Below are 27,674 nucleotides of genomic sequence, written 5' to 3'. Positions count from 1 at the left end.
CTAGTGATACAAGACAAACATTAGGTGGGAATATGGGTGATGAGAATAGGTTCTTTATTTGGGTTTGGGTTAATTAGGCTCTTTGTTTCTTATTCAGCATTTTTCTCTAATTGATCAATATATGATTTTTTGATTTAAGAATTGTTAACATTGAATTATTGATAGAAAGTGCAGAAACAAAACAGATCATGTAAGAAATAAGTTCCTTTATTCAATCACAGTTACTGAAAAAGAAACTCCACCTATTTACTAATGTAGAAAACTGAGGCTTGTACTCTCTCATTTCACTTAGCACAAACAGGATGATGTTTCCACTGAGGTGGGACTAATTAACAGTACAAACACATACATATCAGAACCATCACATCCTGCACACACAACAATGACTTCAAATAATCTCTTAACGTGCAAACAGAACTGCATATGAGAACTTTTTTTAAAAACTCAAGTGAAAGAATTATTGACTGATTCCAGGTAAAGGAATTGATCTCCAGTGTTCAGTAGTCAAACATTACAACGAGGGCATTATAATATTCAGAGGGGCCGCTCAGCCATGTAGAGTCCAAGAAAAAGTACATGACAGCATTGGAACAATGGCACAAAATCACACATGTTGGTGGCAGTTTTTAGTTTAACCTGTGCTGTTCAGCTCTACTACCACACAAACACTTCAAGTTTGTAAAGAAATTAACACATTTCTTTTCTACCAACAAGCAGCATGGAAATCTGTTGATTCACTCTCAAATTAAACAATCTTCTTTCCAGAGAAAACATCTGAGGAAAGTAAAGAGACACATAGCTGGGAACCTTCATTATAATTCACAGTTTAACACAATGCATACCATGTTATAAATTTGCAGTAATATTGACTGTCCCGCAGCACCCTGTTGCTACACTAATTATAGTCTTGTATAATAAATTCCCTTTTCACAGAAATGATAATTATTACAGTTGTAATAATTGCCAATTAGGTAACCAAAATCTTCTATTTATGCAGTTTAACAGATACTGATCTGTGGCTCCACCACACAAATTTGTGTTATTATATTTATAACATGTAAGAAAAATAATTTGGCTGTTAAAGAACAGGCTCTTTCATCACAAGATGCTCCAGAAAACATAAAATTACACATATCTCTGCTTTCATGGACAAACACATAAATTACTTTCAGGGAACAATCCTGCTTGATACTTCTGTTACACAAGTCCTTCACAATGTCCTAAGAGACGAGCTTTAAACTGTCTCCGTCTCATCATACATTAGAAGTATGAGAAATCTAGACCGTGAGAAAATGATATGGCATGAATGATGGGAAATGTTGCTTTGGTTTTGGCTAGGTTCTGCAAATAATGCTGTGTGTAATCAAACAATTGGCAGGTCAACTAAGTCACACAGGGAGCACACACACAGCAGACATAGTCAGAAAACATTAAAAATCTTGCTATTCTAAAATCTTTCTTGCTCTTCTCAGAAAATCTATATTGCATACTGTAAAAGGTAAAGGACCAGTGTTGTGACTAATACTAAAAAAAACAAAAAACACATTATATATTATTTGCACATAAATAAATCTGCAGATCTGAATAATGGTATTTCTGTAGAGACATGGTTTACACTTTTTCTCTCTCTTATAGGTACAGGAAAGGCTAAGTTCTGACCCTGTGCTTCCAGTCCTCCACAGTTCTTCCAGATGTCTCTATGTTGTCTGTGCTGGACAGGGAAACATTACTGGGCAAGAGTTCATCAGACTGTTCTAGGTTTGGCTGTATCACAATGACCAACCCCACTGGACTGCAATCAAACACTCCACTCCTCCGATTTGATTGTCTGGAACAAGCATGACTCTACCTTTGTGTAAAACTGCACAGAGAGTTTGTTCTAGGTCCTGCACATGAGAACATCTGCAAAGGGGCCCAGGAGGTTCTTGTTGAAGATACACCTAACCCACACCAGGTAGGTGGTGAAGGGCTTAATGTTCTCTGAAAAGGTGTAGTTTTGCTGGGGAAGGATATAAGGCATGTACGTATTCTCTCCTTGCTCCTGGATCCACACCTCATACTTCACCTCTCGCACCTTCAGGTATTTCAGATTCCAAGGGATCTGCCAGGACACTGTGAGTTTGGCCTCATTAGTGGTTTGTACTGAGGTCTGACACTGAGGTTCTCTGACGCGGCCCGGATGGACTGTGCTCGCCGGCTTTGACTTCTTAACACTGGGCTTTGTCTTCATTCCTTCTTTGAGGACTTCAATGAAGGAAGGGATGTCCACCAAAGTGTCCTGGTAGATCCGGAAGAGCCACTCTGGGTTGCGGCAGCACAGGTGCCTCGGGACATCTTTGCTTGCCAGTATTCTCTCCTGCTCCTCCTTCTCCAAGTGAATGATGCCCCCTTGTTCCCAGGGTCTGTCTGGATAGGTGATGGTGTTCTCCTCCTTTGTGTTCCTCCAGGAGACATAGTGGAGGTCCATGCCTGGAAGGGTGGCAAGGGTTTTATATGGAGTGTACTGCTCCGGGTTCACAGCAAAAGGGAACAGCTCCACCACAGCAGCTCCTCTGGGGAGGAAGAGTGAGGTGATAAGCTGCGCTCCATGCATGCTGACTAAAATGGAAGCACCGCTGACCACCTGCACGATACTGGGGAAAGACTGCTCCTCTAGAGACACTGTGATCACTCTCATCTGGAGCTCCTGGGCCAGCGCCATAATTAGCTCTGCTTCATTCAGTATCAGCCTTGTTGTTGAACGACTAAACACAACAATGTATTCATCCCTTTTCTCTTTCTCCTCTTCAGCACTCCCTCCATCCTTCTCCACCTCCTCCACCCCTGTGATGTTCATTTTCTCCATCAGAGCCTTGGCAAACTGACGAATCTCATTTCCTGAGACCAACATGTTGGCTTTGGGGCCCTGTGGTTGAACAAAACCGTATTGGTACCAGGTGGTCATCTTGGACAAGCCAACATAAGATTTTGTAAAACACATGAGCTTGCCAAAGTTCCTAAGCTGCTCTTTGAGCAGTGGCTGCTTGCTGCTGAGAAGTCGGTAGAGGTCAAAGTGAGGGCCTTCACCCCAGCCCTCCATAAACACCAAACGGGCCTCGTCATCCAAGTCTGAATACTGCTTCATTGTATAGAAGGCTGGTATCAGGTCATCATGGAACACATGCATTAGGTTGTCTGGATTAAACCGGTTAAGGATCAGTGTCACATCTGGTACAAACACCGGCTTAGGCATAAACTTTAAAGCGGCAGCTGGGAGCTCTAAAAAGTTGAAGTACTGGGTGTTGTGATCCTCTACTGAGGACAAGTCTAGCAGGGCAGGTTGAAAGCGCCTCGAGCCCAGGTTTGGTAACATGACAGAGGAGTTGGAGTGGAAGAAAACAAACTCCTCTGCTTCGGAGCAATAGCAGAGGTAGTCAAAGCGGCAGATGCGGTCAGTGTGCATCTTGCCGGTGCAGACCATGCGGGTGCCGTGTTCCTGGAGAGCCTGCAGGGCAACATGGTAGTCGATGCGGGCCTGTGAAAGCTCCTGGGACTGCCGTGTCATATGCAGCTCTTCTTCCAGCAGGGCAGCGTGCTCACTCAGCTTGGAATACTTCCAAAGCAGGGCTGCGACTATAGAGACCAGCAGCCCGTTTAGGAGTGCACCCACACTCATCCTGCAGCCTGCCACGGAGGCCCGCATCACTGCTGCTGCGAACCCACTTCTCGACTCCAACTGTCCTCCGACCTTAGAGCAAGGTGACGAGACATCCGCCACCAGACAACAACTGAGGAAAGGATGGAGAGGAGGCAAAAGAGGGTGGAGCAGGGGTTGACCACAAGGGGAAGGACAGGGCAGGGGAGGTGAGGAGAAAGCAAAGAAGGGAAAAGAAGACAGGACATATGGTTAAGAACAAACTAATCATAAAGTCAGCGTAAAACCACAACAAACAAGCACTGATATAATTAACAAATCAATAATCAACTGATGCTGCTGCTGCAGTGCTCTTTATGTGAATGCTACAATGCAGTGATTCATGAGAGCAGGTTTCAGCTCTCACCTTTGGGAATAGATGATGTTTACCTTGGCGAACAAATGAGACATTTTCCTAACCTTACATCCCCTGTCACCCTCCCTGGATATGTCAAGACAAATTACAGTGTGGAGGAGGCATGGAGAACAGAACAAGACTATTGCTCTCAACTCTACTCATCTGCATACTGAGAGAACAAGTGAGTCATTGAGAGACTCTAAATCAAATCAACAGTTAACGGCCAGCAGCTGCCTGCAAACACCAGGCAACGAGCATGCTAAATATCCATCTGAGGGATAGCTTTACCAACCTACATCAAACGTTTCACAGAAACTAATTACTTGCCATTTTAGTCATCACTTTTCCAAGTGCATGAGATGCATGCACAGAACATGCACCAACACACAGCTGAGAGGAGGGAAAGGGACAATCTTAAGTCTGTGCTTTGGTATGACATCCAATATGAGACAAAATGGGATTTAGAGAGCGAATCTTTCCCTCTCTGAGACTGGCCTTCAGGCAGAGAGTAAACTGAATCAGGTCAGGCTACCAAGACAGGAGACTAGATACACAGACACACACAGCAGAGGTTAAATTTCTCTGTTGTGGGACTAATAAGGGAATATCTTAATCTTTTTAGGTCAGTAGTATTCCCAAATTCAGTGAACTTTTTTTTTAACAAATAACTGCTCTGAATTGTTACAATAGTGCTCCCCTTCATCATTTACACAGTGTATTTCTATTCCTAGTTACTGTCTTACACAACTTGCACTTTTGCCTTTTTTGTTCCTTAGTTGTCGTGCTCGTTGTCTTTCCGCTCCTCATCTTGTTTCTCGCGTGCTGCCTCTGTTCTGCAGCAGCAGAGTCCCTCGGCTATTTTTGACATCCCAACGAGTACAATATGTCATTGGCAACAGGGTCACACTTTATGATGAAACTTTGTGAATAGATACAGGCACTATCTGCTCAATTCAAGTGCAGCATTATTCATCTGCTCCAGAGAAGAGAGGACAATGCCAACTGAAAAGAGGGAACAAGCCTGTGAGTTCCAACTCAACAAATCTTTAAGTCACCTGAAAAAATAAACAGAAATTGAATTCTTAGGCACAATGTTCTATGAAAGTCTTTTACCTCTAAAAAAAAAAAAAAAAGATTATATGCTGCATGCTGCTGACCAGCTCCTTTTACACTTTACATATACATCTCAAAAAATGTGAATATTGTGAAAAAAAAAGTGAAACTTGTATATTATATAGCTTCATTACACATAGAGTGAATATTTCAAGCCTGTATTTCTTGTAATTTTGATGATTCTGGCTTACAGATAATAAAAACACAAAACTCAGTGTCTTATTTATGTTATTAAAATATTACATAAGATCTATTAAAAAATGATATTTTAAACACAAATGTCAGGCTTCTGAAAAGTATCTTCATTTCTATACACTCAATACTTGGTTGGGCTCTTTTGCATGAATTACTGCATTAATACTTGGTGGCATGGAGGAGATCAGCCTACGGCACCATGTTGCTCTGATATCGTCCTTCAGGTCATCTGCGTCTGGTGTCTCTCACCTTCCTCTTGACAACAGCCCATAGACTCCTATGGGGTTCAGGTCAGCCCAGTTTGCTGGCCAGTCCAGCCCAGTAACACCATGGTCACTGAACCAGCTTTTGGTACCTTTGCCAGTGTGGGCAGGTGCCAAGTCCTGCTGGAAAATGAAATCAGCATCTCCAAAGAGCTTGTGGAAGCATATATTGAACTTTTTCACAATATTCAAATTTTTTGAGACACTGAGTTTTGGGTTTTCATTATCTCTAAGCCAGAATCATCAAAATTACAAGAAAAACAGGCGTGAAATATTTCACTATACGCGTAATGAATCAAGCATGAAGCATGAAGCATGAGTTTCACTTTCTGAATTAATTGACAAAAAATATTGAACTTTTTCATGATATTTTAATTTTTTTGAGATGTACCTGTATGTACCCAGGCATGGCCTTAGCCTTTACTGTCTATAGCCAAGCTTGTGACCCTGACAGCATCTTCAGTGTGGAGCCAAGTAGGAAAGCTGCCTTGAACCAGATGGAACATCTGCAAAGCATCTAGTGGTTAGCTATTGTTGTAAAACAATTTTAATTCATGCACTGGTTAGCTAAGGCATAAGACAAAATCAAGATTAAGAAAATGAAGTAAATCTGGATAAGGAGGAAATGCAAACAGCAAGACCAAATTTCAAATGTGCACTAAATTCACAAGAGAAAGCAACACAAGTCAGGCCACTGGACCGATATAAGATGTTATTTCTATGACAAAACGTCATGGACAGTGGATGTGAATATATACTGTAGTGTCGTCCTGGTGCTGATGCAGCAGCCAAAATAAAGTGAAATGAAGTGTGAAGAGGCTGCTAGTGAGGCTAACATTAGGCAGGCATCCTGTATGCTCCTTCAGTCCACAAGGACAAGGGCAGCACAAGGCTCACAGAGCCAGCAGCACAGGCTAATCCCTCTCACTGCACACTGGCTCCCACAGGGATGCATGTCAATGCCCTCTGCAATTTGCTGAAGCCAAGCAACCGAAAGCTTCAAAATGTCACAGCCACTGCAAGGCACCACAGCACCCACACACATCTGCATCAGCACATTAAACAGAGACCTGATGAGCTGAATGAGCTGTTCTCTGGATCTGCTCGGGTTAATGAAAACATGTTGGTTCTAATCAAGCTAAAGGAAGCTTTACCATGCCAGCCCTGGATACGGAATCTGCTTTGTGTGTGTGTGTGTGTGTGTGTGTGTGTGTGTGTGTGTGTGTGGCGATTTAAAATGACCTTGAGGACAAGTGGCTTTTGTATCTAGTCAGCAGTGTGAAGGAGCTAGCCAAGACACTGCCTGAGAAGAAAAATGTTCAAATTAGGGAAAGGTCACAGCAGTTCCAAATATAATCAAATGTTAGATGAGATCTGTCCCCTGGTCTGTGCTAACACACTGGGAAATCATATCCATATTCTATTTTTGAGTATGTTTGCTGTTGAGTAAATGACTGCTTCTGGGTCCAGATGTCTCCCGTCTAACACTTCTTCTATCGCATCCAAGCCAATTCTCCTTCTGGGCTCACTCACTGCCAATATTTTTCTACCACATCCACATCTTCCATTCATATGAGACTACTGTTACAGGTTCATCTCTATAATCACCATTTAAAGCCTTCACACACATTACTGCGTGACCTCACAATTAACCAGAACTTCATTATAGTACCTGATTATGCCTGACTTTCACTGCAGGGCAATATGATCAAAGTAGTTTTATATTGAAATAAATACTCAATACTGATGTATATCACAATATGACATCTCTATGTCAAATCACATACAACTATCATATTGACAGTAATGAAATCAGTCCGACTCTAATGCAATATATCAGAAAAAACTCTTCCCAGATATTAAACAAAAGATAAAGTTAAACATTTTTGAAATTAAAACCTTAGTAAAGCCGTGACACTCATCAAAATGGGATTCCACTGAAAGCTGATAAAACACAAACAAAAAACAAAAAACAGACAACTTATTTGGAGAAATTAGGTTAAGGCAGGTTACATTTTTGTTTAGTAAATATGTTTGCTACTGAATACTTGCTCCATAAACAATAAAGCACTACTCATCCCTGACATCATCACAGGCAGTAAAACTGACATTCACAAAAGGGTCAAATTCACAAAAAGGATTGCAAGTTTTTGTGTCCGCTAAAACAAACAAAGCAAAAACAAACGGTGTAATTCTCAAAGCACCCACAAAGGGCGAATTGCATCCTAAACTGCGCTGCCAAGCAAACTGCGTATTGGTGCTCTGGTTCTATTTGCATGTATTTAAATGAGATAATATGCATACATTTAGTGCAAAATATGCCCCTTTTTATGCAAATGAGACCCACTGCAAAAAATAATAGTCACATGCAGTTAGAGTGAAATGATTATCATATTTAGAGAGCTAGATGTCAACTCAACCTTTACTTTTACTCCTTCACAAATTGTGCCCAGCTTTAAAACGTTATGGGTGTGTTTGCATTGTTATATAGTTATTGCAATGTCTTGACTGCAATATCTGTATAGCTGCAGAACTGCTGATACATGTGTGTTTATCGCTAAGAGTTACCCCTTTCACACTACTTATAGTCATTTGATTTAGTATTAATATTAAATTATACTGATTTATAGAGCTTTAAAGGCATCACTGAATAAAGCACCAAAACCATTGCTTAAAGACTTGCACTTCTGGATCTATTCTGAAGACACAGCATCCTCAGTTGTAGAACAGCAGCAGCTGTGTGAGCCAGTAACAGCACAGCCCCCCATTAGCCTAGTTACATCAACATTTGACTTTGTACTGACTATCACTTACTAACAGGAAAATAATTAAAAGAGATTTAAGAAATGCAAGGGTTGGGGGAAATTAGGCTGACTTCATTATGATGACATTTTTGCACTAGTTTTGAATCCAATTTTCCACACACGATATTCTTACCCAGAGCTGTTCACACTCCACTGAACATTACAGTGCTCACACACTGGTTCATCTGAGAACAAGCAAGTTAGAAAACACACTATCTTTTTGTACATCAGCAGTCTGCTTAATAAGCCTTGAAGCTGTCCACCTTAGGGGTGTTAATAATTAACCATCAATCATCAATCAGCATTTGGACAAATTAACAATGTCAGTTAAACTGTTAACTCTAAATAAATAAAAAGTCCATGATATTATATTTTCAAGCTCTGCTTCATTTTGAGATAATGTTCACATTCCATTTATTTCTTAATTGCCAGATGGGCCAACTGCATAAGGATACTGTTATGATCACAGAGTTTGGTAAACATTATTGTTGAGTGTTTTTTTGCATCACGTTGTTGTTTCAGCTGGGCTGCTTATCAAGCACCTCAACCAGAGCACTCCTGCATACAAGGCACTCATTTTGTTGGTTAATGATCGCAACAGTGGATTCTGACAGCACCTGGTACTGTTTCTGACTGAACCTTCCTTAATAGTAGACTAGCTGCATGTTGCACAAACATATCCATATTCTAAAAAAGGTCTTAGAGTTACTTTACCTTCAGTTATCAGCTTACTGCTGATAAATGCTTGCTAAGTGAACTCATCCAACCATCATATATTAACCATTTCCTTTGTATGCCTATTAGGCCATGTGATGAGATGACAGTAGACTGTTTGGTTACGGTTGTTGTTGTTAAGATCGTGGGTTGTGGACACCAATTCAAATACAGAACAGCAACATGGTGCGCATGTACGTATATAAAAACGTTTCTCTTCAGTGTGTACTTGTACCTGTAACTCCCATGACTCCTCGACCATTTCAGTCCTCATCACCTTTAACAAAATTGGTCCATGACCACCACATCCCCCCCATACATTTGCTGTTGGTCAGTGCTCCCTCAGAGCTGCCTTCAAGGCTTCCCCAGCGTTACTGGTTAGCATATCTGTTTGCTCTGCAGATGATAAGCACTCCAACGATTTGGTGGAGGTGGTGCAGGCCACACTGAAGAGTCTCTTGCATTTTAATGAGAATCCTGCCAAAGCTAAGAGGGCAGCAGTGCTGGAATGGCTCATTTGACCCCTGGTGTTCACCATTCAATGAAACTCATAGTCTTTGGAGTTAATCTTCCCTCCTTCTCTACATTCAGTTCCTTTTCAAATAATCTTGTAAAGAACGGACATGCCTCTTCAAAAGAGGAATAGGAAAAGAAAAAAACATCGAATGATTCACTTTCTTTCTTTCTTTTTTTCTTTCTCCCTCCACCTGCTTTTCTTTCCCTTAGGCCACTTGATTGCTGATCTCCTCTGGTGATGATGATGCGTCCTTATTCGTCTTCACTCCTGGACAAAATGTGACCCGTCAGGTTGAATCGAGCATCTTGGAGCTCAGTGTGATTAATGGCCCAGCAGCCCTAATCTGGCTGTACAAAGACAAGTCTCATACCATTCCGTTCACTTTGCATTATATTCTGAATTTAATTTCTCAGACACGTTTGGACAGACAGGCACACAAACACACTTTGTTCTGTCACTGCATTGCACTGCCATTGCAGTGAAAAATCAGCTGACTGAGTGTCAGAAAATGCCCCTGGTCCATGTTAAACACACTATTCCAAACTGAGAGCCTGATTAATAGCCTGCTACCTAATACCATTTGCATCTTTCTCTATATCATTTGCTAAGTGACCCACTTTGCCTTGTGAAATACAGCCAATATAAGACCGAGACAGTAAGCTACATTGTGCTGTCTCTTCTCCCAAGGGACACAAATAAAAAAACAGACGCTAATGTGGGCAATCTGCTGACTGTGTGTGTGTTTGTGTGTCACTCACAGACAGAAAAAGAGGACTAAAGAGAGGAGGCCATCTCTACACATAGCACTTCAGGACAGGCCCAGGACAACAGGCAATATTCCAAAAGGGACAGAAAGAGAGATACCAATGCTGGTTGGACCCCTGCAGAGACCTGCAAGTGCTCGTGCTCTCAAGTTTCTGCTCCTGTTTTTTTGGGGGGAAAATTCCATATTGTTAAAATGTGGGGGTAAATGCAGTCTCAGGGCCAAACAGTAATGCTAAGCATTCTCCATTTTTTCAAATATTCTGTCTCTCACTGTTTAAATAAACCTACCATTAAAATTATAGACCATTCATGTATCTGTCATTGGGAAAATTTAGCAAAAATCGCAAAATCGGCAGGGGATCAAATTAATTCCCTCCCTTTACCTGGATGAATGAGTATCTAGTACCCATAATGTGCTTTTTACAAGTCTCATACGAGTAAAAAGTGTCATTATGTAATATTAAATACACTGTAGAGACCAGCTGTCAGAGTTACTTCACCGCCCGCTACCTGCCTGTCAATTGTTCATACATGTCTTACACAGTTTATGCCCACAATCTCCCAATAATCCAATCAACACCTTAACCTTAAGTGAGAATCCAGCCTCCAGGAAATCTGACACAGAAGGAAAGTAACTGATACTGTGATGTCTGTATCATTGTAGCCGACAAGCTGGGTGTCAGGAGTGTGTAAGAAGGAAAATAATTCTATGGATTGTTGTAGAGTGGCCACAAAGATTAACAACTGTGAACACGCGGGCACCCAACATTGAGACACTATCAGAAAATAGTTATAGCCAATTTCTAGAGGGAAAAGACAAAGTCCAAAAGTCCAAAGCAAAGCTCCAGCAAAGTCCAACTTTGCTGGAGCCAGTCAGAGTTGAGGGCAAAAATAGAGAATAAATCCAAACCCTTAAAATCAACTAACTTTTAACATTGTGCACCTGTTTATGACATTATATAAACATAATCTCCTCTCCCATTATCTGGAAAAAACATTCCCCAATTTCTAAAATTAGCTCTTTCTGCCTAGATTCTACAAATACAGATATAGATAATGGTGTGTACTCGCTCATCCCCAGGTACAGCAATAGCCAATCAGAGAGACAAGCCGTAGGAGCAGACCTGTTGCCAAGAAATGGTTAACATTCTAGTCCTTGAGGCTAAGGTTAGCAGCTAGCATACTGTTGTCATGTACTGTAGAAATCTCACGTCCATTTTGTGCTGAAGAATACACAACAGACGTTGGCTGGGTCTCCCAACAATTTTCTCACTTAACAATGAGCCGATTACACAAACAAACTTGAACGTGCAATACAAAAGGTGAGATTTGTGTTTTTTTCAGTTTCTGATGGATTTTTAGGTTTATAACAGAACAGATGCATGTAGCTAGCTTGAATGCAAGGATGGTGTGCAGGTGTTGCTACACTGTTATAGGGTAACGATAATGTTAACTATTATGTGAATTGAACCATATACAACATGATAATGCACATCCAACAGTGTCACCCATATGTGCCAATCACCAGCATTATCCATGCTGCTTCAGGCAGCCTTTAGACACAAAAGCAGAATGGATTTAATAATTGCTGCTCTCGTAGTTCGAGACCAGCAAAGAATTGGTGGAATCTGGAACTAGTTTTCCTGGCCGCGAAGAACTGGTTCGAGATTAGGCACAGACTCTGAAACCGGCCCTCGGACTGGCTTGGTCAAAAAAGGGTATATACACATGACTTAAAATTCTCCATTGCACTGTTTTTCTGGCATTTTTTTTTAATCAAAGAATCGACAGCTAGATAGGCTTTGCCAATTGATTCAAACCATCGTTGATTGTCAATTCAATCGACCATTGACCCAAGCCTAAAGTGAACCTCTTTTTAGGTTCGGTTATAACATGGTCCTACACTGGGCTGATGAGGTTTACTTGCATTCTGCAGATAAATAATGTATGATTTTGTGTCTCTGCTGAAAACGTTGCTACAACCAAACCAACAACCAAATCACCAGGACCGATCATGAAAATGGTCAGTTTGCTCTGATGTATGGATGACATCCCAAATTTGTGTTTGCCAAAAATAAGGTTTGGTAATAAGGTAAAATTAATTTGATATATTCGATGTATTTTGACATTTCATGAGTTATGATTGGAAGTACAGGACTAACTTGACATTTTTTGCTTGTAGCAATAAAAATGGCTGGGCATTTTGTTTTATCATTTCAATCCACTTGATAACAATTTAATATTTTTTATGCATAAATTACCTAAATAAAATAAGTAATATCAACTGGGGAATTCACATCAAGCTAGTTTGCGTGTAGATCATGCGACTGCCGTGCCTATAATGCAATGATTTATCTCGGTCGGTGTTGACCCAGTAAAAGAATGTTGATGACTTGATGTTTGCCATATCATTTATAAATAATAAACTATTGTACTGTATAGTCCCTGTTTGATTTTTAAGAGCTAACCCATATTTTCTCAGGGATAACTGATTTGAATATATATTAATGCAAAACAATATGTGCCTATCATGCACTACAAAGTCCATTATTAATTTAATAATTAAACAAATTGTTCTATGTATTTTTTTGTTGCAAATAACTTCCATAAGCCTAATCTTAATCAGTTTTGTCTGGCATTTCTTTTTACATTTTGGAGCAGTTGCAGCTTTTCATTCTAGTGAAAAGGAATGAAATATGTTCTTGACCATTTTTTTGCATCAACCTTCCTTCCTCCTGATAATTTCATTAATGAACCATTCTATCATCTATATTAAGGGGTGTGACGATACACTCAGCTCACGAGACGAGACACGATATTGGGTTAACGAGAACGAGACGAGATGAGATTTTAAGAAAACTACAATGACACAATATATGACTGGAAAAACAGACTTTTATTTAACCAAGTTGCACATGCATTCTGAAATGTTTTATTATAACTCTTTACATGCATGGTGTAAGCATGAGCTTTTAATAAACTTCTTCCACAAATTGAAACTAAAACTTATATAAGTTAAAATTAAATAAATAAAATGAAATATTTCTTTCTTTTTTTCAAGTGCAAACAATATGAGCCATGTTTCCTTAAGGGGGAAGAGTGGCCACCGGGAAAGTCTCAGGCCACGGCCTCTCAAATGTCCACTCACTCTGCATGTCTCCATTACAAAAAGGCCCCCAGAGGGATTTACGAGACTCTGGAGATGAATTATGGTTTTCAATCATCGCGTAATCGCTTAGCGACAGTTTCAACCGTGATAACATAAGTGATGGATTAAACACGGGAGATGCAACTGTGGCCACCGTCGCTAACTGTGCACAACGTCAGCAGCTGATCTTAACGAGCCGCCGGCCCCTGCAATGTCTCCTCCTCTTCTTCTTTTCCTTTTACTGCCCCCACAGGTCATAAATAGAAGTTTGGATAGCTCACAAATCTCGCGAGACAGATTTTTAACTTGTGAATTTTTTTTTTTATATAGGAGAAACTCACCTACCCCCACAAGGCTTGTGTCTCATTCAGGTACACTGTAGGTAAGCCCTTCAATAGGTCAAACTAACATTTAAATGTTTTATAGGTGATTTTTTTTTTTTATGAAACTTATCCATTCATTTTCAGATTTTGTCTTGGAGAGCGACTGGAATATCAAAGAGAGGAGGTGAGGTTCCTGCTTGTAGCAAAGAGGAACATGCCACTCATATATTGACTATTAAAGAAAATCCTCTGACTGTGTATCTGGGCTACTTTCACTGTGTCACTGGCTACCCACCTGACATGTTGCATGACATTTTTGAAGGCATCGTTCAGGCTGATCTCTTTGACATTGGTTTATCTAATTTTCTTTTTGTTTTATCTTGTAGATTTGACTTTTGCTTTGTACTTTGCGAAGTAACAATTTTTACAGTGTGTTGTTTATTTTGCAGAAGTACATCACAAACAAAAAGTCACTTGCTGCAGTGTAGAAACAGCCACAGCCAACAATGACAACAGCTCCTTATAAGATTCACATCACTGTGTTTCCTGTTGAGGTCATTGTGCCAGAAATCTTGCACTGCATTAGTCTGACATACAGGACAAAAGATTTGCAGTGCATGCACATCAGGTTCTCCCCAAGTCTCTTGATCGGCTAAAGATGCTCACAGAAATATATTTACCCTAATGCATAATCCGTTTTCTAACAAAGTATTGAACCCCACATTGTGTGACTGCATCTGCTATGACACATTTGAAAAGCCATTCAAGTCTGCTCAGTGAGGGGATGTGGAAATACATGAATTTCAGGTATTTTATTTCCCCTTTGAAAATGGAAGGGAGTATTCACTGAGGGTGTTCCAAATTCACGGTTTTAGCTCTGTGACACAACCATTCCATAAAGAGTGCAGGGAAAATAAAAGAAACGGACAAATAGATATGCAACAACAAAAATTTTACTCACGATTTGATATGATTTCCGATACAGGATTAACGATAAGATTTTCAGACAGATCAGCATTTCAACATTCTCAGGGAGACGTTGAGATCTCACGTTCACCATGGTATATGTTAGTAAGCTGATGTAAGCTATATGTTAGCAAGCTAATGTTAGCTAATATCCACATTTGTCCTCTTAAAAGTTCAATTTTTAGTTTGTTGTTTGACAGATTTTAAAAACTTAGCTGGTTCTTTAACTTGTTGGTAGTGCGTTTTACCACACAGCAGCTTTTAGACATTATTCTGTTGGAGAGTGATGATTGTTTTCCCCTGTGGTGGGGGTGGGGCTTAATAACTGAACAAGTGAAATCAAAAGTAGATTAAGCCCTCTGCTGTTGAAAAAGGTTATCGGGATACATTTTTCATCTCAACCGATTTAAATCATCACACATCTGTATTGATTTTTAACTGTTTTGCGATGCAGCATTACATCCTTACTGACAACGCATTCCTATAGCCGTGTTTCCATTAGGGTAAAGAGTGGCCGCTGGGAAAGTCTCAGGCCACGCCCTCTCAAATGTCCGCTCACTCAGCATGTCTCCATTACAAAAAAAGGCCCCAGAGGGATTAGTGAGACTCCGGAAGTGATGTATGGTTTTCCATTGTCGCGTAATCGCTTAGCGACAGTTCCGACCTTGACGTTACATATGCAACGGATTAAACGCGGGAGACGCAACTGTGGCCGCTGTCGCTAACTGTGCACAGAGTATCCGCTGATCATAAACAAACCAGTATGGCTAATTATGCACAGCTGATCATGAATTAACCGGCATTGCTAACTGTGCACAGAGTGTCCGGTGCTTGAAACAGAGATCGCTAAGATCGAAAATAAAAAGCTGCTACAGAGCTAACTGTTAGCCTATTAGCACTGTGCTACTGTGCACCTCGTTCTGTGATGCCGGACTGCACAATGAAAGGGCAGAAAATCATGGAGAAAAACGTCCCTGCTCTTCCAGGGCCAAAAAACGGCCGGTCAAAAGACCGCTAGGGACGGCTCATATTCAAATTAGGGGTGTTTCAGGGAGGGAGATCTGCCTCATTCCGGGTATTCGACTGTAGTCGAAACATGGCTTATGGCTTTTTTAAAAGCGTCCACAGACTGTGGATTTCCAGAGTGGAGGTTTCACTCTGGAAATCAATCAATGTAATCAACATGCAATCAACCTACATGTGGTGATGTAATCAATATGTATATACGACATTTCACATTACCTTGCAATAAATAGTTGCAAAACAGTCATCATTTTAGAAATTTTAACAACAACTTTAAAAAATATGTATTTTTTAGTTTTGCAGCCACATTTAAATGGCATCCATGACATCAATAGTATCTTAAATGTTGTGATTTCAGGGTGTTTTCCATAGCAGTAGTAGAGAACATTCCAAAGACAAAGTCCAGCAACATGAAATAGCATCTCATCTGGTGGTTGATGCACCATGAATATCACACATGCATTTTGGTATTTTTCTCACAGCACTGGTAATTGTGGAACAGACAGTCTGTTTGCTTTGCATCCATGGAGTTGTTTAACTACTATTTTCAAAATGATGAAAGGAATATCACATTTGGGTATTTATTGTGAGATAAGCTATGCACTATTTCTTTTCCTCAAAAAAAGAAAACTGTAGTTCACATCGGTGATGTTTGTCATAAATGAACGCTGACTAGAGAGCTGTTTTAACACCTGTAGCACAAAATCACATTGAAAGGTAGTTCCATAACAAATTATAGGTAGGCAGGTTGGTACTATGTAGTAAATTATAAACTTATTCATTAATATTCATTCAAAATGTGTGAATATAGGTACTACACAGTTCCTATATCCAAATCAGAGTCCAAGCAATGCACAAACTGTTTGCACTTTGGAACTCACTTCCAGCTCAGATTGATAAAGCACACAGTAAAGCAAGCTTTAAAAAATTAAATAAACAGGTGGAACAACACCAAATAGCCCACAATACCACATTCTATACATTTGATGTATGTTTTTAATTGTTTATGTGTAGAAATACGTTTTAAGATTTTACATGGTTTGTAGGCCTACATTTATTAATATGGTGTATATTTTTATATAAAAGTGAATAGGATTAAGAAAATGTTTATAAGGCTAAAATATGTTTGTGAGAAAAATAATGTTCGTTATACTTTTCTGATTGTAATAATAATTGGTAGCATGGTCTGTTGAGTGTCCAAAATCTGCTGTGTTGAAGCCCCAGGCTGATGTTCTGCATCAGTTCATGAGGATCCTGATTCAGTGAAATCCGAGGTTGTTCCTACTTTTTTTTTTAGAGGTAAATGGTATTAACTAAAACCGTCTAAGGACATATAGACATATTATAGGATAGTTCATTTGCCATATCTACACCTATCTACACATAACGATATCATATGTTGAACTGATAACCGTATGTCAGCAGGGAGCTTCTTTGTGACACAAACCAGCGCTCCATACAGATACAGCGGTTCTTACCTGAGGTCTCAGTGAAAATTATGCTTTTGTCTTTGAACACAGTTGAGAGGTTAGCTCATCCGGCACAGCCTCAGTCTGCCGCACACACGGTCCGGAGCATGAAGACCAGACATGGAGTGGAGAAATAAAGCCGAAGAATGGCGGACATAGACGCTGTTAGTCCAACCCACGGTGTGTCCAGTCAGTACCGTGGCCGAGCTTCGTGCTGTTATTTACAGGCTAACCTAGCTGTCACAGAGGCAGAGATGGAGCAGCTGCTCTACCGACTCACTCCACTCTGCTCGGTCAGACTCCACCCACCACCCGGTCAAATCCCGCGCTCACATCTCGCGATGAAGCCCGAGCTCTGTAATTGTCACATGTGCTTTATTTTATACAGTCTATGGCTTTAACCGGCTTTAACCATAGACTGTATATAAACGGACTGTTTGACTTTGTCCTAGTGATTGATGATTGTTATTGCATGTTTTTCATATTGATCCAGTGGTGGAAGAAGTATTCAGATCGGTTACTTCAGTAAAAAAGTCAAGATAATGACAATTTTTCAGATCAATCAATGTATACCAAATATGCATTTTATCTTATATATATATATATATATATATATATATATATATATATATATATATATATATATATATATATATATATTCCAAGTTCTCTCTCTCTCTCTCTCTCTCTCTCTCTCTGATCAGTTTAATAGTTCAATACATTTGTCCTCTCTGAACAACTTACAAGAGCAGTGTAGATGCTCTGATGCTCTGCTCGCTCGCTAAGTAGCACACACACACACACACACACAGGCACACACGCACACACACACATTTCTACACTTTTGTTTTATTTTACTTTTAATATTATTATAATTTTGCTTTATTTTTATGGTAATTATTTTTTTCTACTTCATAATTACTTGTTTTTAATAAAAGTTTTTAAAGTAGTTAAAACATTTTTATATAGCTAGAGGCCTGTATAAGCCCTGCTGGGTTTCTTGCCACTACATTGCACCTCCTTTTTGTTGTTATTTCTTTATCCTTTTCTTTTTGCCTTTTTATTGTGCAAAATAAAAAAAACCTTCAAACTTCAAATGACTCCAGTGCTACAGTAAAAGTCCTGCATTCAAAACAAAAGAAGTAAAAGTACAAAAGCATCAGCATCAAAATGTACTTAAAGTGTCAAAAGTAAAAGTACTGGTTTTGCAGAATGGACCCACTCAGATTATTTTATATATCCCAAATATATTATTGGATATTATGGCTATTATTGATGCATTTATGTAAACAGCATTTTTATTTTCTCAAGGCTTAATTTTATCTTCCTAACATACTGTGATGGGGTTTAATTTCAACAAATGTCCAATCACTTTAAATGTATCATGTTTGTTAAATCTCAATCTGAAAAGTAACTAAAGCGGTCAGCTAAATGTAGTGGAGTAAAAAGTACAATATTTGCCTTTAAATGTAGTGAGTAGAAGTATAAAGTTACATAAAACGGGAATACTCAAGTAAAATACAACTTCATCAAAATTGTACTTAAGTACAGTGGTTGAGTAAATGTATAGTTACATTCCACCACTGTATGTATCTAATTCAGCCTGAAAAGAAGGAGTAAGATCATTTATGTAAATAAACTTGACAAATACAACACTGTAAAAGTACTCATTATGGTATGTTAAGTTTGTATGATCAGCTGTATGGATCGTCTTCAGAGTGAAAAATTTAATTAAAAATGAAAATCAAAGCGACTCCATGTCCATGATACAATGCCATAGTTCGGATTAAACTTTTTCTCTGACCTATAGGCTCAAATATAGCATTAACTGAAGACCAATTTTCCAAGGTTTTTAGTGGGCTCAGTGAAGGGAAAAAGAGGAGATAAAAATTCTACATATTTTAGATTTCTTCAATCAAACCAACTCCTGTTAATTAGGCCCTTTGGTAGCCAAAATTGTAGTACACTATGTACACAATGTGGTGACAGATCAAGTTGTAAGCAATACTCCCATCTTGAGTTCATAAGAAGGAAAGCAAGCCACGCTGCCAGCATTGTTTTACTGTTGTGAGTATGACATCATAACCAAATCACTGAAACCTCAGTTTGGCCCTCTAGACTGAAAGCTCTGCTCACCACATCTCTTTTGTGAAATACCTGCACATGCAGTGGTGGAATGTAACTAAGTACATTTACTCAAGTACTGTACTTAAGTATCATTTTGAGGTACTTGTACTTTATTTGAGTATTTCTATTTTTTGTAACTTTATACTTCTACTTCACTACATTTTGAGGCAAATATTGTACTTTTTACTCCACTACATTTAACTGCCAGCTTTAGTTACTTTTCAGGTCAAAATGTAGCATAAAAAACATGATAAAAATGTTTTTGTTTTTTTAATTAAACCTCATAAGTAGTTAAAAATGAGCCCTACCTTGAGAAAATGAAAACGCTGCTTACGTAAATACAAATAATTGAATATATTTAGAATATACAGTCATGGAAAAAACTTTCAGATCACCCTTGTTTTCTTCAATTTCTTGTTCATTTTATTGCCTGGTACAACTAAATGTCCATTTGTTTGGACAAATATAATGATAGCAACAGAAATAGCTCATAAGAGTTTAATTTCAGAGCTGATATGTAGACATTTTTCATGGTTTTCTGGATAATGATTTTGGTTATTATCCAGAAAACCATGGTAAATGGATAACAAATGTACCTTAAGTTGTATCAGCCATTAAAATGAACAAGAAATTGAAGAAAACAATGGTCTAATAATTTTTACATGACTGTATAAAACAATCTGAGTGGGGCCATTCTACATAACAGGTACTTTTACTTTTGATACTTTAAGTACATTTTGATGCTGATACTACTTTTACTTTAGTACTTCACTAAATTGAATGCAGGACTTTTAATTGTAGTGGAATAATTTCACAGTGTGGTATTGGTACTTTTACTTAAGTAAAGGATCTGAATACTTCTTCCACCACTGTGCACATGGATGACAAACTGAAGCAAAAAAGGAAAAAAAACATTATGTATGTTAATAATTTGCTTAACAACAAGGTGTTAGAACAGCTTTAGTGCTGCTTTTAAACTCTACTACATGGATGAACACCTTTCTTCCCAGAAGATATTCACAGAAGAGACCACCAGCATAAGGATGGACAGGATGGATTGTTCATCATAGGAGAAAATAATGACATGCAGTGAGCCTTTCCTCACTCTGATTCAAGGATTTAGACTGACACTGTACCATTCTCTGGGTGAATGCACTTCCTGACATCTAACTTTATTACTTTTTTTCTTTTTGTCACTGAAACTATTTAAGGTCCAGGTCAACTGGACTTGCTCAGGATTTTTTTTTTGAAAGCTGTCACATGTGAGCATGATATATAGTCGGCCTATACTGCCCTACAAAGTCTAACTGCAGTCACTACGCAAAAGGTAAAACTGTTTGTTTCACTTTGTTTAAATAGAACTTCCTGACAAAGCTGAAACGCCTTGATGCAATAAACAAAAGTTATGTTGTATATTTATGCATTTAAAACCTAAAAACGGGTCGGTGGCGACCCTAACACAAGAGGAAGGTTAAGATGAACATACACTCAACTGAGTCAAATGCAGTACAAAATACTTGTCTTTTCTGTCCGTCACTAGATGTCACTACACACCGTTTATTACCCAATATAAACACTGATGGCACAGAAACGTATGCTGCTGGATGTTTTTAACCTTGTAGTATACATACGGAGGAATGCTAATCACATCTCGTGTGGTGGGATGGTGTTGCCCGGTTTTAAACGATGGGCTGTGTGGGCGACATATTAGATGTTGTAGGCTACTCATCTAACCGCAAACCAATATAAACTCTGTCTTTCATTAAGGCCAAACTGCCATATCTATATGAGTTAAATAATATAATTAATTCATTGCTGTGCAATTTGAATAATGTTTTGGAAAGCTTTCCCATTCTACGACTTTGTTTGACGTCAGAGTTGAATGCGGGTGGTGATGCTCCTGTGTTGCCTTCCAGTGGTCCCCGTAAGGACCAGGCTCAGCTCACACATTCAGTGTAATCATACAACTTTTGCCGCAAGAGAGCGCTTTTTAGTCGAGCAATAAAAACAAAATAGAGAAATAACAAAAACAACCAAAACGTTTTTTTTTTCTGGCTGAAACGCTCAATCTACCCTTCCCTCAATTCAGTGGTAAATATTGTCTTTGAGCATAGCCGTAATTTATGGGGTGGATGGGTGTGTTGCAACCCATCCAATAATCCAAACCAGCCACCACAATATGATACCATAATATTGATATTGAATGTTAAGTACGCCAATGTGGTAGATTTTCTCAATTTAGCAGTAAAAAATAAATGTGTATAAATGTGCATATTTAATGTCTATTAAATATAAATAATGCATCTCTCTTCATGGACATAATTCCCGAACACGCGTTTGGTGCCCTATGGTAATCCTATAGACCAGAGATGGGCAACTTAAATGCTTGTTGGGGCCACAATTTTTCATCAACACTACAGGGCCACATATAGGACCGTGCACTTAACCAGATATGATAAAACTGCAATTTTAAATATGTTTACAGTGCAGTAATTTAACATATTTCATGCTCAAATTCATGTATAACGGTATAAATATGAATACAAAAGGTTTGAAGCAAATAAAAAATAACCACTTACTGTGATTTCTTTTTTTAGTGCAATAACAGCAGACCAACATTAATTGCAAGAAATAATTTTGTGCATTTTTACACTTTTAAGATTTCATGCTCAAATGCATATAGTGGCCACTTAAGGTGAGGGTGCGGGTCGTATGCTGCCCCCGGGCCTCCAGTTGCCCATCCCTGTCATAGACTGTATATAAATAAGGGTAATCCTGGTTGCAGTCTGCAGGTGCTCGAATTCTCGAGCCCTTTTTTCAACCCGTGAAGGCAGCACACAGCCCCACCGCCTCGGCTGGGAGGATACAGTGATTCCGGTTAGGGCTCCGTTGCCAACGATGCAATGCCTCGTTTTACAGATGAACCCCGGGCATAGGCACCCTCTGAGCACCGAGGACACCTCGAAGAGGCGGTGCCATCTTCGCCTTTTCTGACAACCTGCGATAAGTTTGAGTGAGAGTACACCCAGGAGCCAGGGTGGCCGGTAGAGACCGGACTCGGGGCTTTATGTTTACCGGAGCGGAGCTGGAGAGGTGAGCTGAACGAGCCGTAGTAACTTTAGCTTGCTACATGCTAACTACAGCTAGCTGTGTGACATGTAAAGCACCGTGTACCTGTGCGGCCAGCGCTTTGTGACACGGTTAAATGTGTAACGTTAGATATTATTGTTGAGGGGGTTTGTGAATTAGGGGGAGTCTTGCTGCCATATGAAGGAAAGCAGTTAGCATCAGTCAGCCACAGAGCTAACGTTGATCAATCAATGGACAACGAGCTAGCCCCTGGTAACGAAATGCTAACGATGGTTGTTGGTGCTTCCGCTGGGCCCGATATGCTGCTGACTTGTGGAATAACGTTAGTCTGCCAAACACCACTGTGGGAGAAAACGGCTGCATATACATGCGACTATAGGAAGCCTTTTATTATAGTTCAGGAAGTTTGACCTGCATTGTAGCAGCACGCCCGGATAAATGAGCTAACATTAGTGCAGCAGCCATCCTGTCAAAACAAGCCCAACGCCTCCTCTAAGCATGTAGCTGGCAGCCATGGAGTCAACTGTTTATAAAACATATATGATTCATATCCAAGTATTATTCTGCTCAGTGCTTTACTCTGCGTAATTGTTTCATTTATCTTTTATTCAATTCTCGAGGAATCATTGAGGGCAACCCCTCATTTACAATGATGTCCAGAGCACAGAGAAATCACAATGAAGAACAAACAGCGCAGACAAAACACTTTGTGTTGAGTTGAGTGAATGTTGTCAGATGTTCCAGTTAGATGCAGCAGAAAAACTCAAAGCAGTTTTTCCAAATCCAGTATTAGACTAGGGAACATTGAGCATTAAGAAATCACTAGAACCTGTTGGATAATTACAATGTGACTAGTTTAATAAAGTGCTGAGGTTTGGTGGCATGTCGCCTATCAAGACTTTATAAATGAAGAGGTGCCAGCTCATGTCTCGTCTGACAGATAAACCTTGTTGTATAGTATGTAATAAGGGGTGATACAGGGGGCATGTAAAGTTGGGGGGTGAACAGGAGAAATATTTATATTTTACTTGGACTCAGTCATGTCACATTCAGTTTTATGGTCAACTTTGCCTACATGATGTCATCAGTATTCTTTCAAAGTGTGGTAACAGCGTGTGTTTCATATCATTCAGGAAGCTGGAGCCATGGGTCTCTTCTTCAGCCTTCGATGAACTGATCTAAGCTGGACCCACGCAATTTAGCCAACCCTCCCCTGCCTACAGGGGGGGCTCCCCTCTCCCCATCGCCCTCTCCAGCTATGGCAGGCTTCAAGCGGGGCTATGATGGCAAGATTGCTGGCCTGTATGACCTGGACAAGACGCTGGGCCGTGGTCACTTTGCCGTGGTCAAGCTGGCACGTCACGTCTTCACTGGGGAGAAAGTGGCAGTTAAAGTCATCGACAAGACTAAGCTAGACACCGTGGCGACAGGCCACCTTTTTCAGGAAGTCCGCTGCATGAAGCTGGTCCAGCACCCCAACATTGTGCGCCTGTATGAAGTGATAGACACTCAGACCAAGCTTTACCTCATCTTGGAGCTGGGCGATGGAGGGGATATGTTTGACTACATCATGAAACATGAGGAGGGTCTGAATGAAGAGCTTGCTAAAAAATATTTTGCCCAGATCGTCCATGCTATCTCCTACTGCCACCGGCTGCATGTGGTGCACAGGGACCTCAAGCCAGAGAATGTGGTGTTCTTTGAGAAACAAGGGCTGGTCAAGCTCACAGACTTTGGATTCAGCAACAAGTTTCAGCCGGGGAAAAAGCTGACAACCAGTTGTGGTTCTCTGGCATACTCTGCACCGGAAATACTGCTGGGTGATGAGTATGATGCTCCAGCTGTAGGTATGCAAAAACACACAGACTGATGATGATGCAAAATGAATGAAATGAGCCACACTGTTAATTACATAATGTTAGAGAATACAGTGCTGTTCTACCAGACACAATCTAAGCTTGATCATTGATTTAGCCTAATTATGACATTATTTTCTTTTACACAGGCATGGTTGTTATTTAATCTTTTATGATCCATTGTATTATGTTAAGATGGCTTGATCAGGCCTGTTGCCTGTTGCCTGTGACATCAGTTCAATGTCCAGTCACCTCCTGAAAAGCATGTCCCTGTGTCAGAACACAGGTGTTTGGTTTCAAACTCCACAGGACATCTTTATCAGAGTCATTTAAAACCAGCTTCAGCACAGTCTTGTAATGAGTTTGGCAATGTGGCTAGCACCTGTTTCACACATTTTTGTCGCACCTTCCTGTAACACCTTGGCTGTTAGTTTGCTGACGGAGCCTGAACAAGTTTTCATCATGGCTTGTTTTGTGTTTAAATCGCCTCAATCTAGAACAGCCATTAGTCTTATGTCAGAGCCCTGTTCAACACAATATGCAGAGTTGGACTTCTTTTGAATATCAAGTTGTGTGTTCTAGTAGCATTATGCTGCTAACAGTTCTTAACACTGATCATTTTGCAGACTGCCATAGGCCATGTGCTACAAGGTCAGCTCTTCTAGCCCTGATGTCCATGGGTGTCCCATTGCACTAAATTAACTGGCTCATTGATTTTCTATGAGGCCTGACAGAGTGCAGACAGACAGATTGTGTGTCCTTCCATCTTTGATATGATATCTTTCACACCAGGTAGCTTAAGTGATGACAGAAACATGGGACTAAGTCAAGCTCTTGGTTGGAAAAGAAGACGTTAAGCTTGTTTTTCGGTTGGTGCGGTTGTTCATGTGGTGCTAATCCTGGTGGAGTGAAATCGCTTCATGATTGTTTATGCATGTAGAAAGGCTTTCAAAGGCACTCAACTAGGTATTATTTACTTCCCCTTTTTTGGTCATGGTTCTCCTAAATTTAAAAGGTGCGGCACAGGCCATGAGGAAACTGTGGTTACTTTCTCATAGATTTGCACACGCACACACTCATCCATCTTAATAACTTCAATATAGTAGTATTTTTGACCCTGGACAGTAAAGGAGACAGTACTGCTCTGTGTGGAGGAAGTCTACTGCAGCAGCAGTCGTTAACAATTGACTGGAGCTTTACCTCATCTTAGAGCTTGCTGTTAGAGGGAATTGAATTTGATGCATTCTTTTCATTTATGTTTTACACAGCTTCAACTTTTTTTTAAATCAGGGTTGTATAGTAACTCTGGGCTTCGTGAACAAAGAGTTAATGCATCACATCTAAACTTCAGTCCATACAGTATGTTCCACGGTATATTCCACTAATATTCCGTCTTCAAAAGGGCACCCTTGAGATATTTGTAAAAATTCAAGAACCTGTAATATCAAGTCTTTCACTGCAAATTGTATCTCAAATGATTTCATGGGACAAATTGATTGATGGATGATCAAAAGGAGGGATGTTTCTCCTTTCCTTTGCATCTCTACCTCGGGCTTGTAAATTATTAGACAGCTAGTTGGTTTGTGTCCAACACACACTGACTGTGTGATGCAAACTGCAGTAAAATCCCCAACCGAGATACAGATTCTGAATGTTGTACATGTCTAAAGAATGCTCCTAAAACCTGAATAATATCAGCATATCTCTCAAGTGTTAATCAGAAAATGCTCCATTCAGAATATCCGAACAGAATCGGCTGTTTATGTGACCTGTCTCAGATTTCAAATGTTATATTCAGCATAATAGTGGAATATTGGTGTGCATGTAAACATAGTCACGTAAGAGGAAAATTCATTTAATTAAGCGGCAACAAACCATGCATCTGCCCTTTCAGTGTGTAGGAGTGTTCAGTTATCTTGCACCATTCTTGTATGATTGTATGATGTGGCTTTTCCATGCCAGCTCCATTTGCACTGCTTGCACTTAGAGTCTGTGTGTCACCCGGCCCTCAGTATTATTGATAGTCACTGTGTGGATGCAGCTCACTATACTATATTGTGCTGAGCAGGGCTGTTTAGTGGTTCTAACAATGTGTGTTCTGTGCCAGGCAGCTGTTGTGTATGTGATACACTTAGGCTGATAGTAATTGCAGAGGTTCAACTTTTGGCTGTGCTGTACAGCCACATGCCTCTACAGTTGTTGTGTAGAGAGTACTTGGAGCGGTCGATGGCCACTCTCTGGTTCTGTGTTGTCTGTGCAGCATGGTGCAGTTTAGTTAAGTGTTGCAGTGGCTGATGTGAGGCTTGTGATGCTGTGGTCAGAGCCATTAGCCTTGTGTGTTTGTTGTTCTGAAAATGAGTGTAATGAGGTGAGAGTGCTTATTGTTTGCACATTTGCAGCCCAGGCCACAGTAAGGTTTACTTTGGGTTTTTAGAGGCCCTGTGTGGTGAGCCACACTCTTTTTATCTTCTGGGCCTACTTGGAGCCAAAACAGGCATTTGTTTTTAGGTATGTTTGAGAGATTAAAGTAAAGATCATCTTTACAGTGTTATGGAGAAGCACATCATTTGTCTCTGTGGAGGTAAGATAAAGTGTAGTGTAAGCAGCGACATTCGTCGTTTCTTCCCTTCATGTTCCAGCTGATAGTGAAGGCAGGTTAAAGCTTGTATCAAGAGCTTCAACATGTTGTGCTTCAGGCATTCTTTAGCTGATGGAAAGCCCATGACTCGGTGAAACCTTCCTGTCCTTATGTAGCTATTGATGAGCCATATGAACTTCTTCAATGTGCTGTGTGCTTGTGCCCTGCAGAGCTGTTTGGCAGGCCCTGGCGTCATAACCGTGAGGGCATCAGAACTGTGTCACTAGAGAGAGAGCATCCAGAGGAGCTCTTAATTGCAGTCCTGGTTTCTGTTGCCTGCCGCCAGTACACTTAATCCATGCTATTGTTTGGACTGGGCCATGACAGGATGAGAGGGACGCAGGATGCAGCGATTACACAGTCCTGTATTGACTCAGGCTGGCTTGCTTTGATTAGAACTCATTCATCTGGTTCCCAAAAGAGGGCACAAGACCAACTTCCTCCTTATCTTAACCATTTTGCTCCCTAACTAAATGTTTGTGAATGTTTCTGTTAGAATTGGGTAGATTTGTCTTAAATCATATTTGTGAGCTCATAAGGAAACACTAAATAATGACTGAAACAAATGTCATGTGTACAAATGAGAGGTGGGTATCCCCAGAGGCCCCATGATACGATTTTATCCCGATACT

General features: G+C 40.0%; 2 protein-coding genes across 2 annotated transcripts in view; one reads left to right on the top strand and one right to left on the bottom strand.

Moving 5' to 3' along the window:
• Nucleotides 1–959: 959 nt before the first annotated feature.
• pomgnt2 (protein O-linked mannose N-acetylglucosaminyltransferase 2 (beta 1,4-)) lies at nt 960–17,606 on the bottom strand. The gene is made up of 2 exons (XM_059340172.1): nt 17,341–17,606; nt 960–3,767 (listed from the first exon to the last, which is right to left on the bottom strand). Exon 2 carries the CDS (start codon nt 3,680–3,682, stop codon nt 1,880–1,882), a length of 1,803 nt encoding a protein of 600 aa, XP_059196155.1. The 5' UTR covers nt 3,683–3,767; nt 17,341–17,606; the 3' UTR covers nt 960–1,879.
• A 4,718-nt stretch (nt 17,607–22,324) lies between these two features.
• The window catches only part of snrka (SNF related kinase a), a 45,860-nt gene continuing 40,510 nt past the window's right edge, over nt 22,325–27,674 (top strand). Inside the window, exons 1-2 of the mRNA XM_059339363.1 lie at nt 22,325–22,551; nt 23,682–24,395. Coding sequence (XP_059195346.1) covers nt 23,807–24,395 — 589 coding nt within the window. The 5' untranslated portion in view covers nt 22,325–22,551; nt 23,682–23,806. The remainder of the gene's footprint in view (nt 22,552–23,681; nt 24,396–27,674) is intronic.

This window comes from Centropristis striata, chromosome 8 (assembly GCF_030273125.1).
Source record: "Centropristis striata isolate RG_2023a ecotype Rhode Island chromosome 8, C.striata_1.0, whole genome shotgun sequence".
NCBI classification, from domain to species: domain Eukaryota; kingdom Metazoa; phylum Chordata; class Actinopteri; order Perciformes; family Serranidae; genus Centropristis; species Centropristis striata.
This window is presented reverse-complemented; position numbering and strand designations above follow the sequence as displayed.